Source organism: Myodes glareolus, chromosome 5 (assembly GCF_982192425.1).
Source record: "Myodes glareolus chromosome 5, mMyoGla1.1, whole genome shotgun sequence".
Lineage (NCBI taxonomy): Eukaryota > Metazoa > Chordata > Mammalia > Rodentia > Cricetidae > Myodes > Myodes glareolus.
The window spans coordinates 25,000,785-25,021,377 of NC_142030.1; the positions used below are offsets into that span (position 1 = coordinate 25,000,785).

At 41.4% G+C, this 20,593-nt stretch overlaps 1 protein-coding gene across 10 annotated transcripts in view; it reads left to right on the top strand.

The window, feature by feature from the left end:
* Window positions 1–19,729, top strand: part of Ddr2 (discoidin domain receptor tyrosine kinase 2) — a 130,499-nt gene extending 110,770 nt beyond the window's left edge. For all 10 annotated transcript variants that reach the window (XM_087906164.1, XM_087906173.1, XM_087906165.1 and 7 more), the window contains 7 exons: window positions 2,570–2,780; window positions 4,181–4,404; window positions 5,633–5,760; window positions 7,773–7,961; window positions 8,278–8,512; window positions 9,726–9,875; window positions 13,600–19,729. In XM_087906164.1, the coding sequence (XP_087762290.1) occupies window positions 2,570–2,780; window positions 4,181–4,404; window positions 5,633–5,760; window positions 7,773–7,961; window positions 8,278–8,512; window positions 9,726–9,875; window positions 13,600–13,734 (1,272 nt within the window). In that variant the 3' untranslated portion in view covers window positions 13,735–19,729. The remainder of the gene's footprint in view (window positions 1–2,569; window positions 2,781–4,180; window positions 4,405–5,632; window positions 5,761–7,772; window positions 7,962–8,277; window positions 8,513–9,725; window positions 9,876–13,599) is intronic.
* The last annotated feature ends 864 nt before the right edge of the window (window positions 19,730–20,593 follow it).

The window sequence follows — 20,593 nt, forward strand, 5'->3', positions numbered from 1 at the left end:
AGCTCACACACGTTACTTTATATGCCACTCTGGGTGATAATCAGAAGAACTAGGTTGAGCTTGTTGTGATGAGATAATGCATTCTCAAGGGATGACCTGTACTCTCTATCTTTGGATTTGTTTTGTTTTTTCAATTGTTCGAAATTGATACACTTCACCAAAGATGAAGGTCTATAATTTTTCTTGACTACTTAATCAGGAAAAAATCCTCAAAGAACACTACTGCTAAGTGACTATCTCCCTGTATATCTATAGAAATGTCTCTGGCTTTGGCTTTTCTGGTTGGTGAGCTCCTATCAATGAATATGGGTCAGAGGAGCTCTAGGCTGGGCATCTCCGCAGAGGCTAGAAGGAAGCCATTTACTTCAGAGACCAAGGCTTGTGCCAGAAGAGGGGCAGGACACCATGAGACTGGTCTTGGATCTCTAGAACTCTCTCTATGTAGGACAGGAAAGAAAGGGCTGACTTAAGATGTGAGAGGAGCAACCTAACTAGTCACCCGTGGTGCTCTCTGACCTGCTCCACATTCAGGCCCCAAAGTTAGTTGAGGCTTAGTTTAAGCTTGTGGGCAGGATATTTCATAGGAGAGAAAGTCTCTTTGCATCTCACCATCAGACAAAAAAAAAAAAAACAAACAAAAACAAAAAGAAACAAAGCAAAACAAAGCCTTCAATTCCTTAACAGAATCTACAGAGTTGAAAGGAGGACCCCACAGAGCTTACTCAATGGTGTACATATGTTTCAAGGCCCCTGTGGGAGGATACTAAGCAGTTCCATCTTTCAGAAGACTGAAATGCACTCGTATCTGAATGGGTAACTCCAGCGTGGAGGTAGCAGAGGGCCCATGGTGGCAGGAGAATCCAGCTGACCAGTTCCATTAGGCTGCTTGGTGCTAACATACGTTCTTTTAAAAATATATTTTTATCAATTCTTTCAGAATTTCATGCGATATATTTTTGATCAAATTTATCCCCACTCCTCCCAACTTATTATCCTCCCCCTCCTTCTTCTTTCTAACTTACTATGTCCATTTTGTGCTAGGCATGTAGTCATGGGCATGGGGTCATCCACTGTGGAGTGGCCAACTTAGCAGAAGTCGCAACCTTCAGGAAGACTGACTCTCCCTCCCTGGGAAGCTCTCAACTGACAATAGCCCCTCAGTTAGGGGTGGGGGACTAGCGTTTGTATTTATCGAACAGCCTAGTAGGGCTACATTTTACTTGAAGGAGGGAAGAGAATCTGCATTCTCTGCTCTAGATTTTTTTTCTCTCTTCATTTCACTATAATTTACCACATTTCTCTGGGTTTTTCTTCTGAAAGCTGCAGGACGGTCTTTATCATCTGGGAGACGAATGCTAGTCCTGAAACTTTCCCAACAGCATGAGGGCAGCATCCTTTGCCTTCGGATCTTTAAGTTCTTTAAGGAACTTTTTCTGCATCTACTCTTTCACTCTTTATATAGCCCTGTGCAATGGCTCACAGTGCCCTGGAATGACATTCTGGATTTCTTGCTAGGCACCGTGTGTGTGTGTGTGTGTGTGTGTGTGTGTGTGTGTGTGTGTGTGTGTAAAAACTTTATGTATACATATGCTCCAACAGCATTACTAAACACATTTTTTAGTCCATAAAATTTCTTGTCGATGGTGTACCCAAGCAATACTTCTTTGAGAAAGTCACCACACATTTATTAGGACCTACTATGTTCTGGGACCTAATAAATGTTTGCTCTGAGTGTGTTCCTGCAACAAGGTACTATTCAGTCTAGTATACCGACATCTAATGTGCTCTATGGAGTACTCAAAGTGTGTTTATTAAAATGGATCATTTTGCAGATTCAGATACGACATCCATATTAGACGCTGACAGTCTTCTCTTACTGGAGCAGGCAGTTACATTAGACAGTACGCTGCAACAGCTGCTTCTTTGGTGCTTTGTCTGCTTTTAGTAGAGGTAGCTGACTATTCTGCTTGGGGTTAGTAAAGGCTAGCTTATTATTCTAGCCTATAATACTAGGATGATAGAATAGATTGTTAGTCTACCATATTTTAGAACTCCTGAGTTAATGGACATTCTGGTTTATGTTGACCCAGATCAAAGGGTTAAAGGATAAGTCGACAAAACGCATTCTTCAACAGATCTCACACACCTCTAAAAACAGAGAAAGTATTTGGCTGCAGATCGTCTATTACAGAATGGCTGTTACAGAGTTGTGTGAATGATGCAGATCTGATAGTGGTGTCAGCACAAGAGTTAGAAGGCGAAATTCTGCCTTGAGGAAATAGAGGCTTTGCTAAGTTTCTGTAATACAGACATTTGTGAAACCAGACGATCTCCTTGTCAGCTGCCATTTTCCTGGGGGTTTGAAGGGATGAGCTGAGAGGGAGGGCTGGATGAGAGAGAGAGAGAGGGAAGAGAGAAAGAGAGAGAGAGAGAGAGAGAGAGAGGGAGAGAGAGAGGGAAGGAGAGAGGGAGGGAGGGGAGAGAGAGAGAGAGAGAGAGAGAGAGAGAGAGAGAGAGAGGAGAGAGAGAGAGAGAGAGAGAGACCTTGTTCTCCCTCCTTGTCCTTCAGGCCTCACGAAGAATGCTGGATGATGAAATGACAGTCAGCCTCTCCCTGCCCAGCGAGTCCAGCATGTTCAATAACAACCGCTCCTCGTCCCCAAGTGAGCAGGAGTCCAACTCTACTTATGATCGAATCTTTCCCCTTCGCCCTGACTACCAGGAGCCGTCCAGACTCATCCGAAAGCTCCCAGAATTTGCTCCAGGGGAAGAGGAATCGGGTGAGGATGAAATTATGGGCAGGAGGTGGAGGGAGAAACTTTGATTCATGTGATGTAGGTATAACACTCGTGCTGCAGGTTAACCAAATCCATTAAGTCTATGCCAGCTTCTGGAGAAAACTACAGTCTCCCTCTAGATTTGGTTGCTGCTGCTTCTAGCCTGTTCTGAAACCCTTCCTTTTATACTTAATGTAAGATGTACAGAGGGACCCACGAAAAATGGCAAAGTATCACTAAGATGTTCCCAGAAGCATCTGGGCAGTCTCACCCAGTTAACCTTCTTGTCCTGTGTGTAATGGGAGCGAAGACCCAGCTGGGTACTCACGTGACACCAGACTTCAATGGAGTCAATTCTAGACTGGAAATTATATTGGAGAAAAAAAGATAAATGAAGTTAAAGGTATTCTATAGCTGTGGGTAGCTCTTCTAATAATTGAATTTTTTTTACTTCTTTTTGGTAAATATTTATTACACTAGCATAAGATTTTATTTTGATGGCAAATACCTTTTTATCTTTTCTCAGTAAAAGTGCTGATTAAGGTACATAGCACCAGTTGCTTTGAATGCCAGTGCCCTTTAAAAAGTGCCACAGAGTGACATCAGGAGGGATGCTTGGTCATTTCTGGCATCCTCACAGCTTTCCAAGGTCATCAGCGTAACAGTGAGCAGGCTGGCAGCAGAGGGCTTCCGTGCAGGGGAGGAAGGCCTAGCCGGCTGATAGGACTAAATAGAAGAGGAGAGACTCATTGGGGGTTAAACTTGTGGAACGAAGAAAGGAAATTAACATCCATTGTATTACTGATGGAGTAAAATGTCATAGAAAGAAAACACTGAATTCATCTAATTTCCCAGAACCAGCAAGAGTAAAGACTTATTTGTGAACTTATTTCCTTAACAGAACTGGAGAAGTGAACCTATTCCCTGAAGTCCAAATCATCTCCAATATCAATCAGATTTTAACTCTCTAAAGTTATGGTACATCTTAAACAAAATCATATGAATTCAGTCTGTGGCAGTTTTCTTCCCTAAACCGTGTTATTAAATTAATGCCAGCATTTTGAAATTAAGAAAATTCACTATTAAACCTTCAGCCTTCAAGACTGCTGTCCTGATACAGAATAAACCTTCCTAAGATTTAGCCACACAATCCCATAGAATTAGTCAGGGGAGTTGTTCGTGATGGTGTCTTGTGAGGAGACTGAGCAACAAAATGGCAGCTTGCATTTTGAAGTCCGAAAGGAAGATCCAAGAGAAAGCACAGCCGGCCCCAAATAAGTATGTGTGAAGTGGGTTAGGCTACCGTGGAGCCGGATGCTGGCTAACCCCTCAGGTATTCCTTCTTAAAGATCTCCCCTTAGCTGCCCCCTTGAAACCAGACTCAGTGACAGTGTCTTTCTCAGCCTGCAGTGGTGTTGTGAAGCCAGCCCAGCCCAACGGACCCGAGGGGGTACCCCACTATGCAGAAGCCGACATAGTGAACCTCCAGGGGGTGACAGGTGGCAACACCTACTCAGTGCCTGCTGTCACCATGGACCTGCTGTCAGGGAAGGACGTGGCTGTGGAAGAGTTCCCCAGGAAGCTGTTGGCTTTCAAGGAGAAGCTGGGAGAAGGCCAGTTTGGGGAGGTGAGTTGACCTTTGGAAGGAGACACCCAGTCCTTGATGATGTGAAGGAAGTAGGCGGATAAAAAAGTTCAGTAGTGCAAGGGTCTACAAAGAAGTGAAGGTCTCCTCTTCTTGCCTGCATTGCCGTCAGGATGTCGACCTCATCTTTGTGTAAGAGCTGTGGATTTCTGGGATTTTTGATTTATATACAGATGGTTTTAAGGCAAATAAGTCACCAGAATTCAGATACCCTGAGAAAAACTCAATGCTTTCAAAAACTGTTTTCGGTAGGTTGCCAAGGGTGGGGCTCATGAACATCATCATCTTTTATAATTACCTAGGAACACCCTGCTTCATGCTGTCATTTTTTTTCCTTTTAATGAGAATTATATGTCAAAATGGTAAAAGACAAAACCAAACCAAACCCAAACCAACCCCGCCCTGCCTTTGGTTCCAGAATTAACCACTAGGGAACGAATCACAAGACAAAGAGGAGCCCTCTTCTGAGTTACCCTCAGAATGAGGCACGGAATAATAAACTTTTCACTCTGGTGTGAGTCTCAGAAACCTTGAGGGAACTCAGAGCAATGCTTTCAGCTGTCATGGGTTCCCTTTAATCCTGTCATCTAAGCCCCAAATATAATACTTAGTTTTAAGTGAATATATTGTTGACTTCCAATATGGATCAAATATTCCCCCTCTGGGTAGGTTTGGTGTTGGAGGGGGCAGAGGAGCCTATGACGTCTGTCTGTGGGGTGTCATACGGACTCATTCTGTGCCCTGGGTTGAAATCCTATGCTCACTATATTATTACTAACACATAGGCATAGCTTATGATGTTCTCCTTACCCCAACGGAATATCTTATAATAACTGCCTTATTTTTTTAAGGCCAGGGATTAACTTTCTCAAATCAAAGTTCAACTGTTATGCCAAATGATATTTTCTAGACCAGTTATGCTGTGATAAAATACTATGTTGTAGATTCATCCCATCCTTTATCAATATTTCATTTAATGTATATTTCTCTTAGAAGGCATCAACATATTATATTAGTTGTGTACTTCAGTACTGTTTATTAATTTTGTCAATTACTTAAATCAAAGATATGTCACCCATAGCCTCTTATTGGTCTTCAGTTATTTCGCCTGAGTTGTAAGCGTTAGTTTATCTCCAGGACATGCCCAGCAAGAGTACTGAGACATCTTCAGGAGAAATGATGATGCTGAGACTAGATGACTTTTGTCTAGGTTCATCTCTGTGAAGTGGAGGGAATGGAAAAATTCAAAGACAAAGATTTTGCTCAAGATGTCAGTGCCAACCAGCCTGTCCTGGTGGCTGTGAAGATGCTCCGAGCAGATGCAAACAAGAATGCCAGGTCTGTGATTTGAATTTTGAATTTTCCTTTACCTACTTCATAGTGTGAGGATTAGGAATATTCCTGGAAATTCCTGAGCCTTCCTTTTCTTTCTTCTTCTGAGATGGGAAGGTCAGTGAGCTGTCTCCCAGCCCACTCTTACGTCTATGCTTCCAGTGTGGTTGCCCATTTTTTTCATCTCTTTCAAACATAAATGTATATATTTATAACATAGTCACTATATCTTTCCTCCCTAAATCCCTTGACCCAGTGCATATGACAGCTCATATGTGTTCTTTGCTCATGATACCCAGACATACTGTAGAATGGCACTCTCCTCTAGCTGACTTCACAATGACAGACACCTTTCTGCCCTGCTGTTTTTGCCACACCTCTGTTTTCCTTCTCATCCTGTTTTTCCCTCTTCTATGCTCCTTTTCTTCTATGCTCAGCAGCCGCTCACAACAAGAAGCTACTTCTACTTGGAAATGCATCCATGGACCTCAGAGCCAAAGGACCCCCAGCCCTTTAGCAGGTTTCCTAACTGACTGATAGTCTCTTGGATTCTTTACGACATACATTGCTGTTTCCATCACCGTGCCTTGTTCCCTGACCACCTTTCTGTACGGTAATGGTGAGCGAATCCTCACCCGGAGGGGCACACTGCTAGCAAGTAAATTGTGTACCAGAGAAACCTGAACATCTGGATACCACATGCATCTTCCTGTGTGTGTTGTCTTGATTTGTCCCACCGATATTCCTCCCAAGAGGAAGTTTATTATTTCTACTCCCTAAGCTATCACAAATTCCAAGGACAATGATAGGTTTCATTTAAAAAAAAAGTCTTACAACAGACAGGATATGAACTGGAGAGAAAGGTGAGGAAGTGGAGCTGTGTGGGCTTTCACACTTTAACAAAGAGCTTTGACTTAAGAACATTGACGTGAATGAAAAGCAGCGCTCCCCGGGGCCCACAGAGACATGGGATGTTCCTCATATTAATCTTTGCATGTGGCAGGAGAAAGTGGCAAGCAGAAAAAGGCACTGTGTGAAATAGGACAATATGGTTCTGGGCTGATGAAATTTCCAGGTCCACTTGTGTTAACTCTTGTATGGTAGTGATAAATGGCCTAGACTCAGGTTCCTCACGAGTCACCAAAACCCATGGTCTGGGATTCACAGGAAAGTAAGAGAGGAGATGCCGAATCAGGACTACATGGGTTCCAAGAATGTATGTGGACGGAGCCTGACTTGAAAGAGGTGCATGGTCTTTCTTGCAGAAATTATGTTGCAGAATTCCCTTAAAACTCACCAGAGACTTCTAACTGATTTGCTCCTGGAGTTTTGGGAATGAGGGCTTTAGGCTCCATGTTGACAGTTTGCAACTCAAGTGTGGCTGTCACTCTGAACTCAAACCGTTGCAAGTCTTGGCCAGATACGGACTTGTGAAATGACTTTAGTTTATCATGACGACTTTCAAACAACTCTGCTTGAACAGGCTACCAGATCAGTGTATACTGTGGCTGGCTGCTGGTGCAGGTAGTCTTGGGAAAAGCCAGTAGGAGAAAAAGAGAAATGATCAGATAACCAAGAGGGTGGTTATTCACCTTGTAAAAAGTAACTCCACTTCATTAATAGTACGATTCAGTAGCTCTTGAAAGAGGCAAATATCTTAAAGTTCTCAGGTTGGTTTTTAGTGAAAAGCTCCATTTGCAAGGTAGTTTTAAGCAACACATATTTGAGTCAGTAACATCAACACCTTTCCATGTAGTGGGTATTTTACCACCATATGAGGGATATAAAAGAGAGACATAGATCTTGTTCTTAAGAACATTATTATTGATTAAATAAAGGTCCGTCTTGTTCAAGGAGGAGCTGAATGTGATTGTTCTGGGTGCAGTGTGTCTGTCATCTCAAAGGTCTTCTGTAGAGCATGGTGTGGTGTGATGAGTGGGAACAGACAATGTCGTGCATCCTTGCTCCATTCTGATTCTGACAACCTCTGGTTTTCTCTACAATCACACCCTCCAAAGGAATGATTTTCTTAAGGAGATAAAGATCATGTCTCGGCTCAAGGACCCAAACATCATCCGTCTCTTAGCTGTGTGTATCACTGATGACCCACTCTGCATGATCACGGAGTACATGGAAAATGGAGATCTCAACCAGTTTCTTTCCCGCCACGAGCCTCTGGGTTCTTGTTCTAGCAATGCAACAGTCAGGTAAAAAAAAAAAAAAAAAAAAAAAAAAAAAAAAAAAAAAAAAAAAAAAAAAAAAGTCATGTCTGCTGTCTTTTCTCTGTGGTCATAAGGTCATAAGGGCCTGGAAATGGGGAGAGGTGAAGTTTAAGGTTCCTGTTGTCATGGGGGGTATTGTGAGAAGTCTATTAGTTGAATGATGGAGTAGCTACCCTTTGGTGGGGGGAAATCAAACAGATTCCTTAAGAGTGGAGGCAGGATATAGATAATTCAAGCCTGGTTTGTTGTTTAGAATATGCCCCCTCCACAGCTGCATTCTCTTTCTTATGTGTGCCTTTAGTTATGCCAACCTGAAGTTTATGGCTACCCAGATCGCCTCTGGAATGAAGTATCTCTCATCCCTTAACTTTGTCCATCGAGATCTGGCCACCCGGAACTGCTTAGTGGGCAAGAACTACACCATCAAGATAGCTGATTTTGGAATGAGCAGGAACCTGTACAGTGGTGACTACTACCGGATCCAGGGCCGGGCCGTGCTCCCCATCCGCTGGATGTCTTGGGAAAGCATCTTGTTGGTGAGTTTCTACACCTGTGAGCCCTGTCCAGCAGCTCACCCACTGCTCGGGTGGGAGACCGGGACAAACGGGAGGCAGCAGGAGGCAAGCCCACAGACCTTGATATTTTCCCTGATTTGAGAGGATCGTCTCTGGACATTTATTATTATTGTTATTATTATTATTATTATTATTATTATTATTATTATTATTATTATTGACTTGCCTATTTCTGGCAAGTAATATACCATTATTGAAACTTTAGGGAAAAAGTTTAAAAATATAAGGAATTTCGTACCCTTCCTCCTCTACCCTTCCAACTATTGAATGATCTTAATTCTAGACTTTTTTTTAAAAAAACCCTAGCCCTCAGGAGGGAGAGGCAGGCAGATCTCTATGAGTTCTAGGCCAGTTTGGTATACAGAGTAAGTCCTAGGACAACTAGAGATACCAGATAAATAGGTAGATGATAGATAGATAGATAGATAGATAGATAGATAGATAGATAGATAGACAGATAGATAGACAGACAGATAGATAGCATTTTTTAAACCTAAAGGTGCTTTGTGATCTTAAAAAAATGACATATTGGACTACATTCAGGGGCCCATGTTTCCACTCCAGTTTTTGCATTATTAAAGCATTTATTAACCAGGGTGATTTGGCAAACTTCCCTTACTTTTCTGAGCTAAAAATCAATGCCTTCTACAAGTCCACATCACTATCTTTATTAAATAGAAAATGTATATTTAATGATAGTTATTTTTTTCAAGACTGTGGCTATCACTGAATATGGCAGCAAGAGTCCTGGATCCACCAGGCCTAATTCCATGCACTTGAAACATCTTCTTTTATCCCTACCATCAAAACAGCTGACTTCTCATGCTAACTTTGGCGATTCTCCAAAGTGGCCCATAACCTACAGGTGGCCCTTCTAGTTCAGAGGATGGTTAGCCTACAGGTATGAGTCCACTGACTGGCTCATGGTCAGTATCCTTTCAGTTCTTGGATATCATCTCCAAGAGAAATAGAACTAAGCCGAGGTCACAGGGATGGGAGAGTGGGCTGCTTTCTAGTAATGTCATATTGCTGCTTCCGGATCCTCCAGGCACAATTGCCAGTTGCCACATTCCTTGTCCTTGGTAGGGGAAGACTGATTCCAGTTGGTGAGCACGTAGCTCTTTCCCTCTTTGTGCCTGGCTTACTCTGATTTTCTCTTCTTTTCCTTCAACAGGGCAAGTTCACCACAGCAAGTGACGTGTGGGCCTTCGGGGTGACTCTGTGGGAGACTTTCACCTTTTGCCAGGAGCAGCCTTATTCCCAGCTGTCTGATGAGCAGGTTATTGAGAATACTGGAGAGTTCTTCCGAGACCAAGGGAGGCAGGTATGAACTACTGGGGATGTGAACTGGGGTGCTCTCAAAGGGGAAAGGAAGGTCCCGACTTAGTAGGAAGACCCCAGCTCAAGGACAGAAACAGAATTCTGTTTCTTATGCTCATTCTATTTCTGGATCTAGATTATCTGGCTAGTCCATTGGGTGATAAAAAACAGCGAAGAGAGTTAAAAATACCATTAGCTTTTTTTGTTTAAAAAGTCTTAGAATAAGATAATGGTGTTGGTTTGGGCTGGTGAGCAATGTTTCTGCATTTGCACATCCACAAATAGACTGCTGTGCCCTGGCCCTTCTCCGGGAAGGCTGGCCCTGCTTATGGAGCCTTTTGGGACTTATGGACCACTGAGCCCCTAAGCTAACAAGGAGTCCTGATTCTCTGAGCTATCAAGTTTTCTTTGGTTGGCCAACTCTCTAATGCTCTTGAGAGACCTAGGACTTAAAGCTTGCTAATAACTAGAGCATTGCAGTCCTCCAGGTGATCTGTTCGTAGCACACCTTACATCACGGTATCAGCAACAGACAGATGGTAACAGCTGGGGACAGGTTTTGCAGGAGATAAAAGTGAGTCCTTTCTGGCTTACCTAAACTTACACAAGAAAATGACAAGAGAGGGGCAAGAATAATCCATGATACGTGCTGCAAATGAGAACAGGCAGGGAACTTAATTTTCATCTCTATATTCTTTAGATAGTGTGGTAACAGGAATTCTAAATCCCCTGTCCTAGTCAGGAGGTGTCTTAGCGTTTCTATTGCTGTGCTGGAACACCATGACCAAAGGCAAGTTGAGGAGGAAAGGGTTTGTTTGATTTGTGCTTCCTCATCTACACCATAGTCCATCATTGAGGAAGTAAGGGCAGAAACACAAACAGGGAAGGAACTGGGGGCAGTACCTGACTCAGAGGCCATGAAGGAGTGCTACTGACTTACTCCTCACTGCTTGCTCAGCCTGATTTCTTGAATCTAAGACCACCTCCCCAGGCATGTCCTCACCCACAATAGGCTGGACCCTTCCGGATCAATCACTAATTAAGAAAATGGCCTACTGGCTTGCTTTCAGCCAGTTCTTATGGAGACATTTTCTTAACTGAGCTTTTCTCTGGTTACTTAATTGAGGTTTTCTCAGATGACTTTATCTTGTGTCAAGCTGATATAAAACAATCCAGCACAGGAGATAACCGCTCTCTTATTGTGATAAAGCAAGCATTTGTCCTTGTCTTTATGAAATATACAATGGACCAAGAAAAAAAAGTTCCTCTTTCTAGAATAATCTATTCAAACCATTCTTTAGGGGACACATGGCCAATTAAGAGTTGTACATTCGATTAAAAAATGGATCATGCTCATTAAAATAATGGTCTTAATTTGAGTGTATCCTAGAATAATAGGCAAAGGTAGAGTTATTGAAAGCCTCTTAGCTTTCTTCAAATTATTATTTATCAACAGAAACCCTGAAGAGTCAGTTTTTATACCAAGGCAAAATTAGATCACCATCCATGTCACAAGAGAAAGGCCTCGAAGTCCTTTCTTGCTCATTTTACATTAATGTTTGTAATATTAAAAATGATCTCTAAATAGCCAAAAGTTGTTTCAATTCTGTTATTCAATTTCACAAGAACACGTCTTTTCAAACCATCTGATAGTAATAAAAGTTCTCATTACTAATAATCTTCAGAACTTTACTTTTTTCATTTAGTTTTGAACAGTCTATGTAAAAAGGCCCACGATTTTTACCTATACAAGATACCAGCAGTGTACCAAATATGCATTTTGACCATCTACTGATGGTCAAGCACCGAAGTCAGATATTTGACTGAATCCAGGCCAAAGCCAAATATTACCACCATATTCTGAGTCATTTCTCAGTTACAACTGGAAATTTTATAAAAATTATTAAACTTGGTGTATCAATGTTAACAACTTATTAAATTTGATAAAATGTAGTTGCTATTGTGTCTATAATTGAAATGTCAGTATTCTTGTTAACTAGCAGCTGTATGTGACTTCTGTGGTCACTGAACTACACACATGTTGAAATAGCTTTCCAGTAGTTCAGCAAGCCTACTGGACACAGGAGCTACAAGGAAGAGAAAGAACAGCCAGGCTAATGTAAATTCTAGAAGAAATTTTATACTTCAGGTTCATAGCTTAAGAAGCTATAATGTAGTTGACATTTTTGCTTTCAATTTATAGTCACAAGATACGAAGAAATTCCAGACAGCATTTTTTTTTCTTGAATTCGCACAGTATAAATAGAACTAAGTAACTAAAATGAAATAGTTTTAATTTTTTCTTTGGTGTTACAAGAGGTAACAAAATTATATATTTGATATGAAGTATTAGGAAATGTAACTTTAATATATCAAGTTTATAACATTTGAAAGGGGCCTTAATAATTCCTATTATTTACTATTACAATTTTATTGATATATATTGGCTTAGAATGGATTTTGTTGCTATTGCTGTTGTTGCTTTTGAGACCGTGCCTTGCTACATTCTGAAGGTCACCTTGAACTCAGATCCTTCTGCCTGAGCCTCCCGAGTACTAGGATTACAAACCAGCCTCTGCCACATCTGGCATTCTTCTATAATAATTTTTATAAAGTTCTATAGTGGGCACCTCACAAAGAGATCCACAGGTTTAAGTTTTATCAGTAATATGCAAGAATGTCCATTTTGCTGTACCCTTATTGGTAATGGTGTCTCTCAAATGCTTGATCTTTTACAACCATAGTTTTATAACTCACAGAATTGTTATTTCTGATTTGATATTCTATCTAATTTGCTATTTTAACAGAAGTAAAAGATTTTTCCTATTAGCCTTAGGCTAATTAGAATTAGGAGTTGATGGGCATATGATTATTAGACTCTGTAAAGCCCAGCTCCTATGATACATGATACAAGCTGGTTTGCCTGGGGTAAGGCAAGGCAATGGGAAGTAGTTAATGATTAACTGGGCACAGATATTGTGTTCAGAAGAGGCAATAATACTTTGATGATTCAGGGAACATAGAACGCTTAAGTATGGCTCAGTAATGTATCAGTATAACAGGGTATTAAAGCTATAGGTAAGGGAATGATAATAACAGTATATAGAAGACAGAAGACTGGAAATTAAGCCATTCTGCTTAATTTCCACAAGGAGATGCTAACTGGTAACTTGAGAGCAAAATCCTACACTGGGGTTAGGGCACAGTGACCACACCTGTTAGTGCAATCTAATCTCTTCTAAGTGAGGCTAATACAGAGGAGGGGGACACAGAGGACAATAGTAGGCATTACAAGGATGTGACCTGCATGCCAATTTCTGCATCGGCTAAAATTTTATTCCAATCAAAATTGTAATGAAACGTCAAATGCTTTATGGAGCTGAAGTTACAAATGTAATTGCTATCTATTGTATTGTCTCAACCAAGATCCATGCTCACAAGTTGGGGATCTGAGCTTGCTTTGCATTGGTTTCATCTTCAGCATGAAGACAAGGCTCACAGCATGGACCACCATAAAATACTGCTTGAGGGAACTAGGAAAGACCATGGAAATGGGAAAGGGGCTGATGAGCTAGAACTCCATGGATGGGAAGAATAGATAGAGTGCTCTATTTATTTCAGTCATTGAGTTCAAGAAGGTAGTGAGGGCATAAATGGAGCTATGCTACAATTTATTCACCTCCTTTCTCTTAATATATATTTCCTCTTTTAATTTTTTGTTCCCAAAGACTTATCTCCCTCAACCAGCCATTTGCCCCGACTCTGTATATAAGCTGATGCTGAGCTGTTGGAGAAGAGAGACCAAGCACCGGCCATCATTCCAAGAAATACACCTTCTGCTACTTCAACAAGGGGACGAGTGATGCCATCAACGCCTGCCAATGTTCCTGTGGCCCAGGTCCCTCCCACAAGACCTACAGCTCACCCACGTTTAAGCCACTTCATCTGGACATTTAATGGACCTAAGAGACAGAAAAGTGTTCACTTTACCCTCTTCCTGTCTCTTGCCTCCTCCACTACACTTCCCTATTCCCTACCACTGACTCATATATACTTTTTTTTACATGAAATAACTAAAAAAGAAAAAAAAATAGAGCAGATAAAATTTAGTAAAATAAATATTACTTGATATATCTAAGTGTTAGATAATAAAGGCTAGAAACTCAGATAATTTATAAAGGTTACGCTTATGTTTATGAGTGTGCAGATCCTACAATATTTTCCATGTCACTTTGTATAGAATACCTTTAGAAAGAAAAACTTGAAGAATACGAATGTCTTGGGAAGCATGAGATTAGGCGTAAGGAAAGGACTTGGTAGCCGTGAAGAATTGCAGGACTCGGTACTCCGCAACTAATGGATGTCTTTTGACTTGGCCTCTGGACTTGAGCCGCTCTCACTCTCAGATCTCTCTCTCTCTCTCTCTCTCTCTCTCTCTCTCTCTCTCTCTCTCTCTCTCTCTTTCTTGTCAAAGTGAGTGATGTACTTACAAGTTAAAAAGCTCTGCCTTGTTTTGGGGGATGAATGTTTTCTTCACTCGTGGACAGAGATCAGGGCATGCCTATGAAACAGGTCATATGGGCAGGAAGAAGTGTCTGTTGTGAGACTTGCAGGACAATAGTTATATATAGAAAAGAAAGATTGCCTGGGATTCTTAGTAGACAGAATCATAGGAAAGGAGGTCCATGGAGGATGGAGAGTAGCTATACTCTGTTGTTCGCTTGTTCACTTGCTCAGCCATTTTCACCTGTGTGCTTTAGGGACACCTAGACTTTTTAATCAGTCAAAGCCTGATGTTTGGATATTTTAGAGGCTGCTCCAGTTCATCTCGCTCAGTTCTGTTTCTTTCACTATGTGATGCCCCTGTGTGACCTACAGCCTTGGATTTGAACTTCTCAGGCATAAATATCCAATGCTGTGTACAACATACAGTAAGTATATCCATTTTGAGTGTTCCCAAAAGGCTGGCCTGGACCATGGAAGGAAGGTATAGGAAAACTGATTTTCACTCTTTATTTGGGGAAATATGGAGAGAATCAGAACATACAGGCAAGAATGGGCTTCCCCAGAGATGGCGAGTCTCTCATCTCTGAAAACTTTCAGATATTAGCTGAAGAACTATGCAAGAAAGAGGTTCTTGGCCACTGGATACTTGTGTCTGTGTGGGGTAATAAAAGGATAGCCATTCAGTGTTACTGAATGTGCTTTTTCCATAGAGACGGCGGCCAGCAGCAGAGCAAGAGGGGCTAGTTTCAGGATTCGTGGAAACTGATACACCATCAAATGGGAGCTGTCTAAGAGCAGATCCTAAGTTTTCATATTCTAAAGACTCTCAGATTCATCGGGAAACTAGAATATAGAAACCTTAAGTCCTGTAGAGGAAAACCAAGAAGAGATTACCAAATAAGCTTCCCAAACTGAGATTAAATAGCCCCGTGGTCTGCTTCTGTTATCTACCCAGACAGCTTGCTCTATGTCTCTCGGAAGCCTGGCTGTTTCTTGGTTCAGCCTTCAGATAACTCCAGGACACAGCAGAGGTGTAGCTCTAAGTCTTAAAATTAATTTCTCAGACCCTATTTAGTCATAGTGAATTCCCCTCTCCTGTGGCTTTTGTATCATTTTCAGCTTTAGTCTTTCCCAAGACTAAATTTGGGTTCATTGATTGGAGGAGAGGTAGGTGAGTGTTGGGTTTGGAACTCTGGCCCTCTTTCTGCCGCAAGCCAAGTATGCCACCTTCCCAAGTCTCATTGTCTCTCTGAATCTGTTTCCTTATCTGTCTAATGAGTTAATTGAATTAGGCGGTCTGGAAATGGAAATCTCTTGAGTTCTGCTCTGCTTTGTGCCTGCTGGAGAACTAGGTTTGTGATTGATGTAGGCTCAGCTACTCTCTTGCTCAGAAAATTGTGGCCAGTAAAAGAGATCCCGAGAGACAGCACTTTTGTAACGCCGCTGCCTGCCTCGTCTCTGCTCTAGGTGCCCAGGAATTTCCACCCGTTATCTCATTTGGTATCTCTAGGGCCAGGCAAGGCTCTTTCACAACTCTTGGCTCTGTGCTCTTTAGCATTCTGTCCCTAATTCACTTTATTCCTTTACCTGCTATGTAAAAGTCGTGTTTAAAATGAAATTTCCCTGACTTTGCATTATGGAACTCATCTGTTCCAGGCGACTCTCCAAAACATATTATCATGTATAAGCAGAATTTTTCTTTTCTTTCTCCTTCCTTCCTTCCTTCCTTCCTTCCTTTCTTTCTTTTTTGTATAAAGAAGGCTCTACCTTCTGGCACTGAGACCTTTGATTTATAGACACAGGTTTAGTTTCTATTTATACTTGTAGAGTTGAGCTGTACCAACCTGAGTGACCCAACATGGTAGATGGGTAGGACTTACCATATAGACTTAACAGGTAGCTTAAATCTAAATTAGAGGAATGAAGCTAGGCTTTAGGAAAAAGAACAGAAACAGACGAGAAACCGTGGGTGGTTATTGTTGTTTTCCGAAGTTATTCATGATCATGATATATATATATATATATATATATATATATATGAACCATTTATGTCAAGATAACCTTTAGACTATCATATCTCAGTTTATACCTTTATGGCAAATGTATTGATAGGCAGGTACATATATTTTTTAGTGCTGGGAATCAAACCCAGAACTCTCACATACTAGGCAGAGGTTCTATTATTGATCTATAGCCTCAGTATCTATGTTCAAATCTTTTCCCGTTGGCCAGACAAATATTTCACTAATTTATGTTTGTGATCTACAGTCGAAAGGAGTGTCCTTAGGGGATCATGCATTGTTAAGGCTGTGAAAAAATCACCTGAGAGTGTTCAAGGCTGTATGACAAAAGAGGGCTGTGTGCAAGTGTGCAAGTAGTGGTTTTAAAAAGTGGTTACACAAATGTGTGTGTGTGTGTATGACTGAATGGAAAGGATGAGGTAAAGATGAGAAAGAAGGTACCATAAAGACAGGTAAGGAGAGATTATGGAAAGGCACAGGAGGAGGCAAGTCAGGCAAGGTAGAGACAGGGATGGAGGAGGTCATGAAATCAATTTTTGATACATGAAAGTGAACCCTTGAAAGGAGATCTGAGCGAGATTAGAAAAAGTGACTTGAAAAGAATGAAGGATGAGTAGAAGAAGAAAAACTGGGTGAGAGAGAGAGAGACCGTATTTATTAAAGTGAAGTCAGGGCTATAGAAGGTATTTTGGCAGAGTTAAGGACGGGATGGCCTTCATGGATAAAGACACATGTAGTCATCAGGGAACGCCCTTTTCATCTCAGGGGAAGTGGGTACAGGAGGCAGTTTGTGCTCCTGCTTCTTCTAGACCACATCTAGTGCTGGTGGCAAGTCAAAGCTGTCTGTGCACTGGTCTTGGTGTTCCACGTGCTGTTTGGGCATGAAGATCTAGGAGTTTGGGAGCTTGTGGTAGTGACTTTCAATAATGTTCCTCTTTGCTGGACCCAGAGTGGCCCCAGTAAACATGGAAACAATAGGTGTAAGTTAGACAAGACTAAATCATGTCTGATTTTTAAACAGAGGCATGTGTCATATTAGAAACATGTTTTTCTAGTCCCACCCAGGCATTCCGCAAGAAAACCAGGATGTGAGGGTAGGCCATGTGTTTTAAGTAAAGAAGAGAAAGAGGGGAGTGTCCAGATGAAGGGAATAGGGGGCGATGCTCTGAGAACATATACTAGAAGACAGAAGAATATTTTTATCCCAAAATACAAAATGAAGAGAATTGCAGTACATTGGTTATTATGACTTTGATCCTAAGTCATAATTCATGGCTCTGGTGTTTTCTGTCATAGTCCTCTTTTCTTTGTTTTGAAGCCCATGTCCTTGGGCATTGCATTGGGGAAGCCCCTTACGTCTTGACAAGATGCAGATTCTGCTCTACTCTGGGAAATCCTTTTGAACTGAAGTTTCATATTCTAGAAACAGATGAATGTCATTGGCACTTAATGAATTATCTGGGATCCTGAATTAAGAAGTAAGGAAACTGGGTAGTTAATAAGGACTTGATTCCAAGCAGATTTGGGCTCTGTTCTCTAATGATCTGAGTAGGCTGGCAGGAAAAGACTGGGGGGCGAGCAGTTGGCTGTCCCATACATCTCAGATACTTGTTAATTTCAGATGATTTGAAACTTGAAAGAAGTTACAAAAGAATCAGTGCGGCACGGGCTTACCCTGGATCTGGTTTTCCTCTGCTGATAATATTTTAGTTTATTTTCATCCATCAAAACCATTGTCTGCTTTGAGCCATTTTCAAAACTGGACTTGGATTTCACCAGTTTTCCTGCCTTGTACTCATTTGCTCATTGGACATCACCGCTGTTGGTTCGTAACCTGGCCTTGGTGGCACACGGCAGGAAGGAGTCTAGATATTATTCTACAAACATTGAGAGAAACCAGCAATTGGCAAGCCCATTCACCAGTGAACAATATCCCACCTATTTGCTGAATTCACTTTCAATTAATGTTTATCATTGCTGGACCCAGAATGTCCATAGCCTTCCATACCAATTATGTGAAATGATTATTTCCTTAGTTGGCACCCCCAAACAATCCAAGAACAACTTAAGAAGATTAATGATATAAAAGGCTTTCAGGCAGAAGGAAATTCTAAACAGAAGCATGGAACTTTTGTTGGTGACAAGGAGGCTTTAGGGTAAACCAGTACTTTGGTCAAGGATTAAGTGATACTTATTGGAAGCAGAGATAGTTTTTGGATAAACTATAACACAAATATAAACCCCTAATGTGAGATAACACACCCTTTCCAGAGTTGTGGGGAAGTCTCATTTGCTTAAATGTTCATCCTTAAATATAGTAACAGCTACTGAATTAAATTCAAGCTTTCTATGGAAAAGTTGAAACTCTAGTTTAAAGGATCATGACTTTGGGTTTTCTGTTGGACATTTTTAAGCTGCCCTGCTTAAGGGCTATATGACAATAACTGTCTGTGGCTTATGAAGTTCCTAGCACACAAGTGAATATTTTGTGAATTTTATGTTTTCAGTGAATAAAGTATGGAAAATTGTTATGTATCACAAGTGTGAATTTTGGGAGAAGTGCTCTGTTAAAGCATAAAAAGAAAAGGGAAAAAAGTGTCCTACAGCATGTACCCCTTGTGTCTTGTGGTGGTGAAACCGATTCAGACAGCATGCATGTTGGTTCTCACAGGGCTCCAGATCAAAGGTGGAGAGTAGACCCTGGCTGCAAATCTAGCTCTTTTGAACCGAGCTATTGATTTAGTTTCTCCTACAGACACCTTGCCAGTCACTTTACAGGCCTTGTGGGAGAACAGATATGAGTTCCAAGGCTGATCGGCAATCACAACTGTGTGTCAAGGAAACATCTGTTGAGCGAAAGCACAGGCAGTCAATATCGGGGCAAACGTGTTTTCTTTAAAAGGAGGTTTGGATAACGGGGAAAGCTGGGAGCTTTTCTGCAAACATACCGAGGGTTTTCAGTCTACACTAGTCATCTGAACCTTTCTTTGCTATTCAAGGATTCAGCTCTTCTTGCCTGATGTCTGGTAACTGCTCCTGAGGACTGACTTTCCGCAGCAGTATGGTGGACTCTCCTATGAGGCGGCAACATCTGGGCTTTATCCAGCAGGCTGGGGTGGATAATGTGCCTTGTTAAGGGCTAAGCAGCAAATGGATTTAATTTCTGCCTAAAACTATCATAGTCATTCTAAAATAGAATGCACAAAACTCCTCTGTATGGAAAAAGGAGCAGAACATGATGCCAACTGTGTATTTTCTTTTCTTTATTTATTCTCTGTAAGTCTGTTGGATGATACATTGTACATAACAGATTAAAGAGTCATGCTACTGATGGGGTCTCCTTTCTGTCTAAGCAGCAACGGTTCTGGTGGTCTCTGTTATCTTTCCTCCTTACACAGTTTGTGTAGTACTGATGAGACACAGGGGAAGAGCTATAGGTGCATGCAGTCTGGACATGTTTATTAGGGTTACTCAGCCACGTGTGTGTGTGTGTGTGTGTGTGTGTGTGTGTGTGTGTGTGTGAATAGGCTTTCGTTTGATATTAGTTGACAGCTAACTAACACAGCTATGTCTCTGACTTATCCAAATACCATAGAAACTATGATTTCATAGCTTCACACTATTGTGCCTGCCTGGAAGATAGCCTTGCTATCTGGAGAGCCTTTATAGTCATTGCTATGGAGTTTGTTTGTTTTAAACAGAAATCTCTGCTAAATCCAAAGAGGGCATGGTCTGTCTCAGGTAGCTGATAACACAAGCAGAAACCAACCAAACTACAGACAACTGGAACCCAGATTCAATCTTCACAATAGAGACTAAGGTGGCACAAACCCAAACACTTGTGACATCAACCTGCAGAACAGATTTCTGGGTACCCTGAGCACGCTTCTTCCAGAGCTCGTCACAGTAGATAAGAGAATGAGTGTAAATGCTCCAAGAATAAACAGAATAGTCATGATTGCTCTTTCCATCTCTGCAATGTTTGCGACTTCGGGACGCAAGACCAGGAATTCGGGTACCTGAGTGGTGGAACTGGGATGGAAGGGAAGGAAACAGGGGGATTGGAGGTGTTCAGAGAGATATAATTCTGCTGTCAGTACCTACTGCCAAGGCCTAACCTAAAGGCAGCTATGAATGATGGTTTGCATCATATTTACACAAACACGCAGGTCTGTTGTTCATGTATCTAATACAC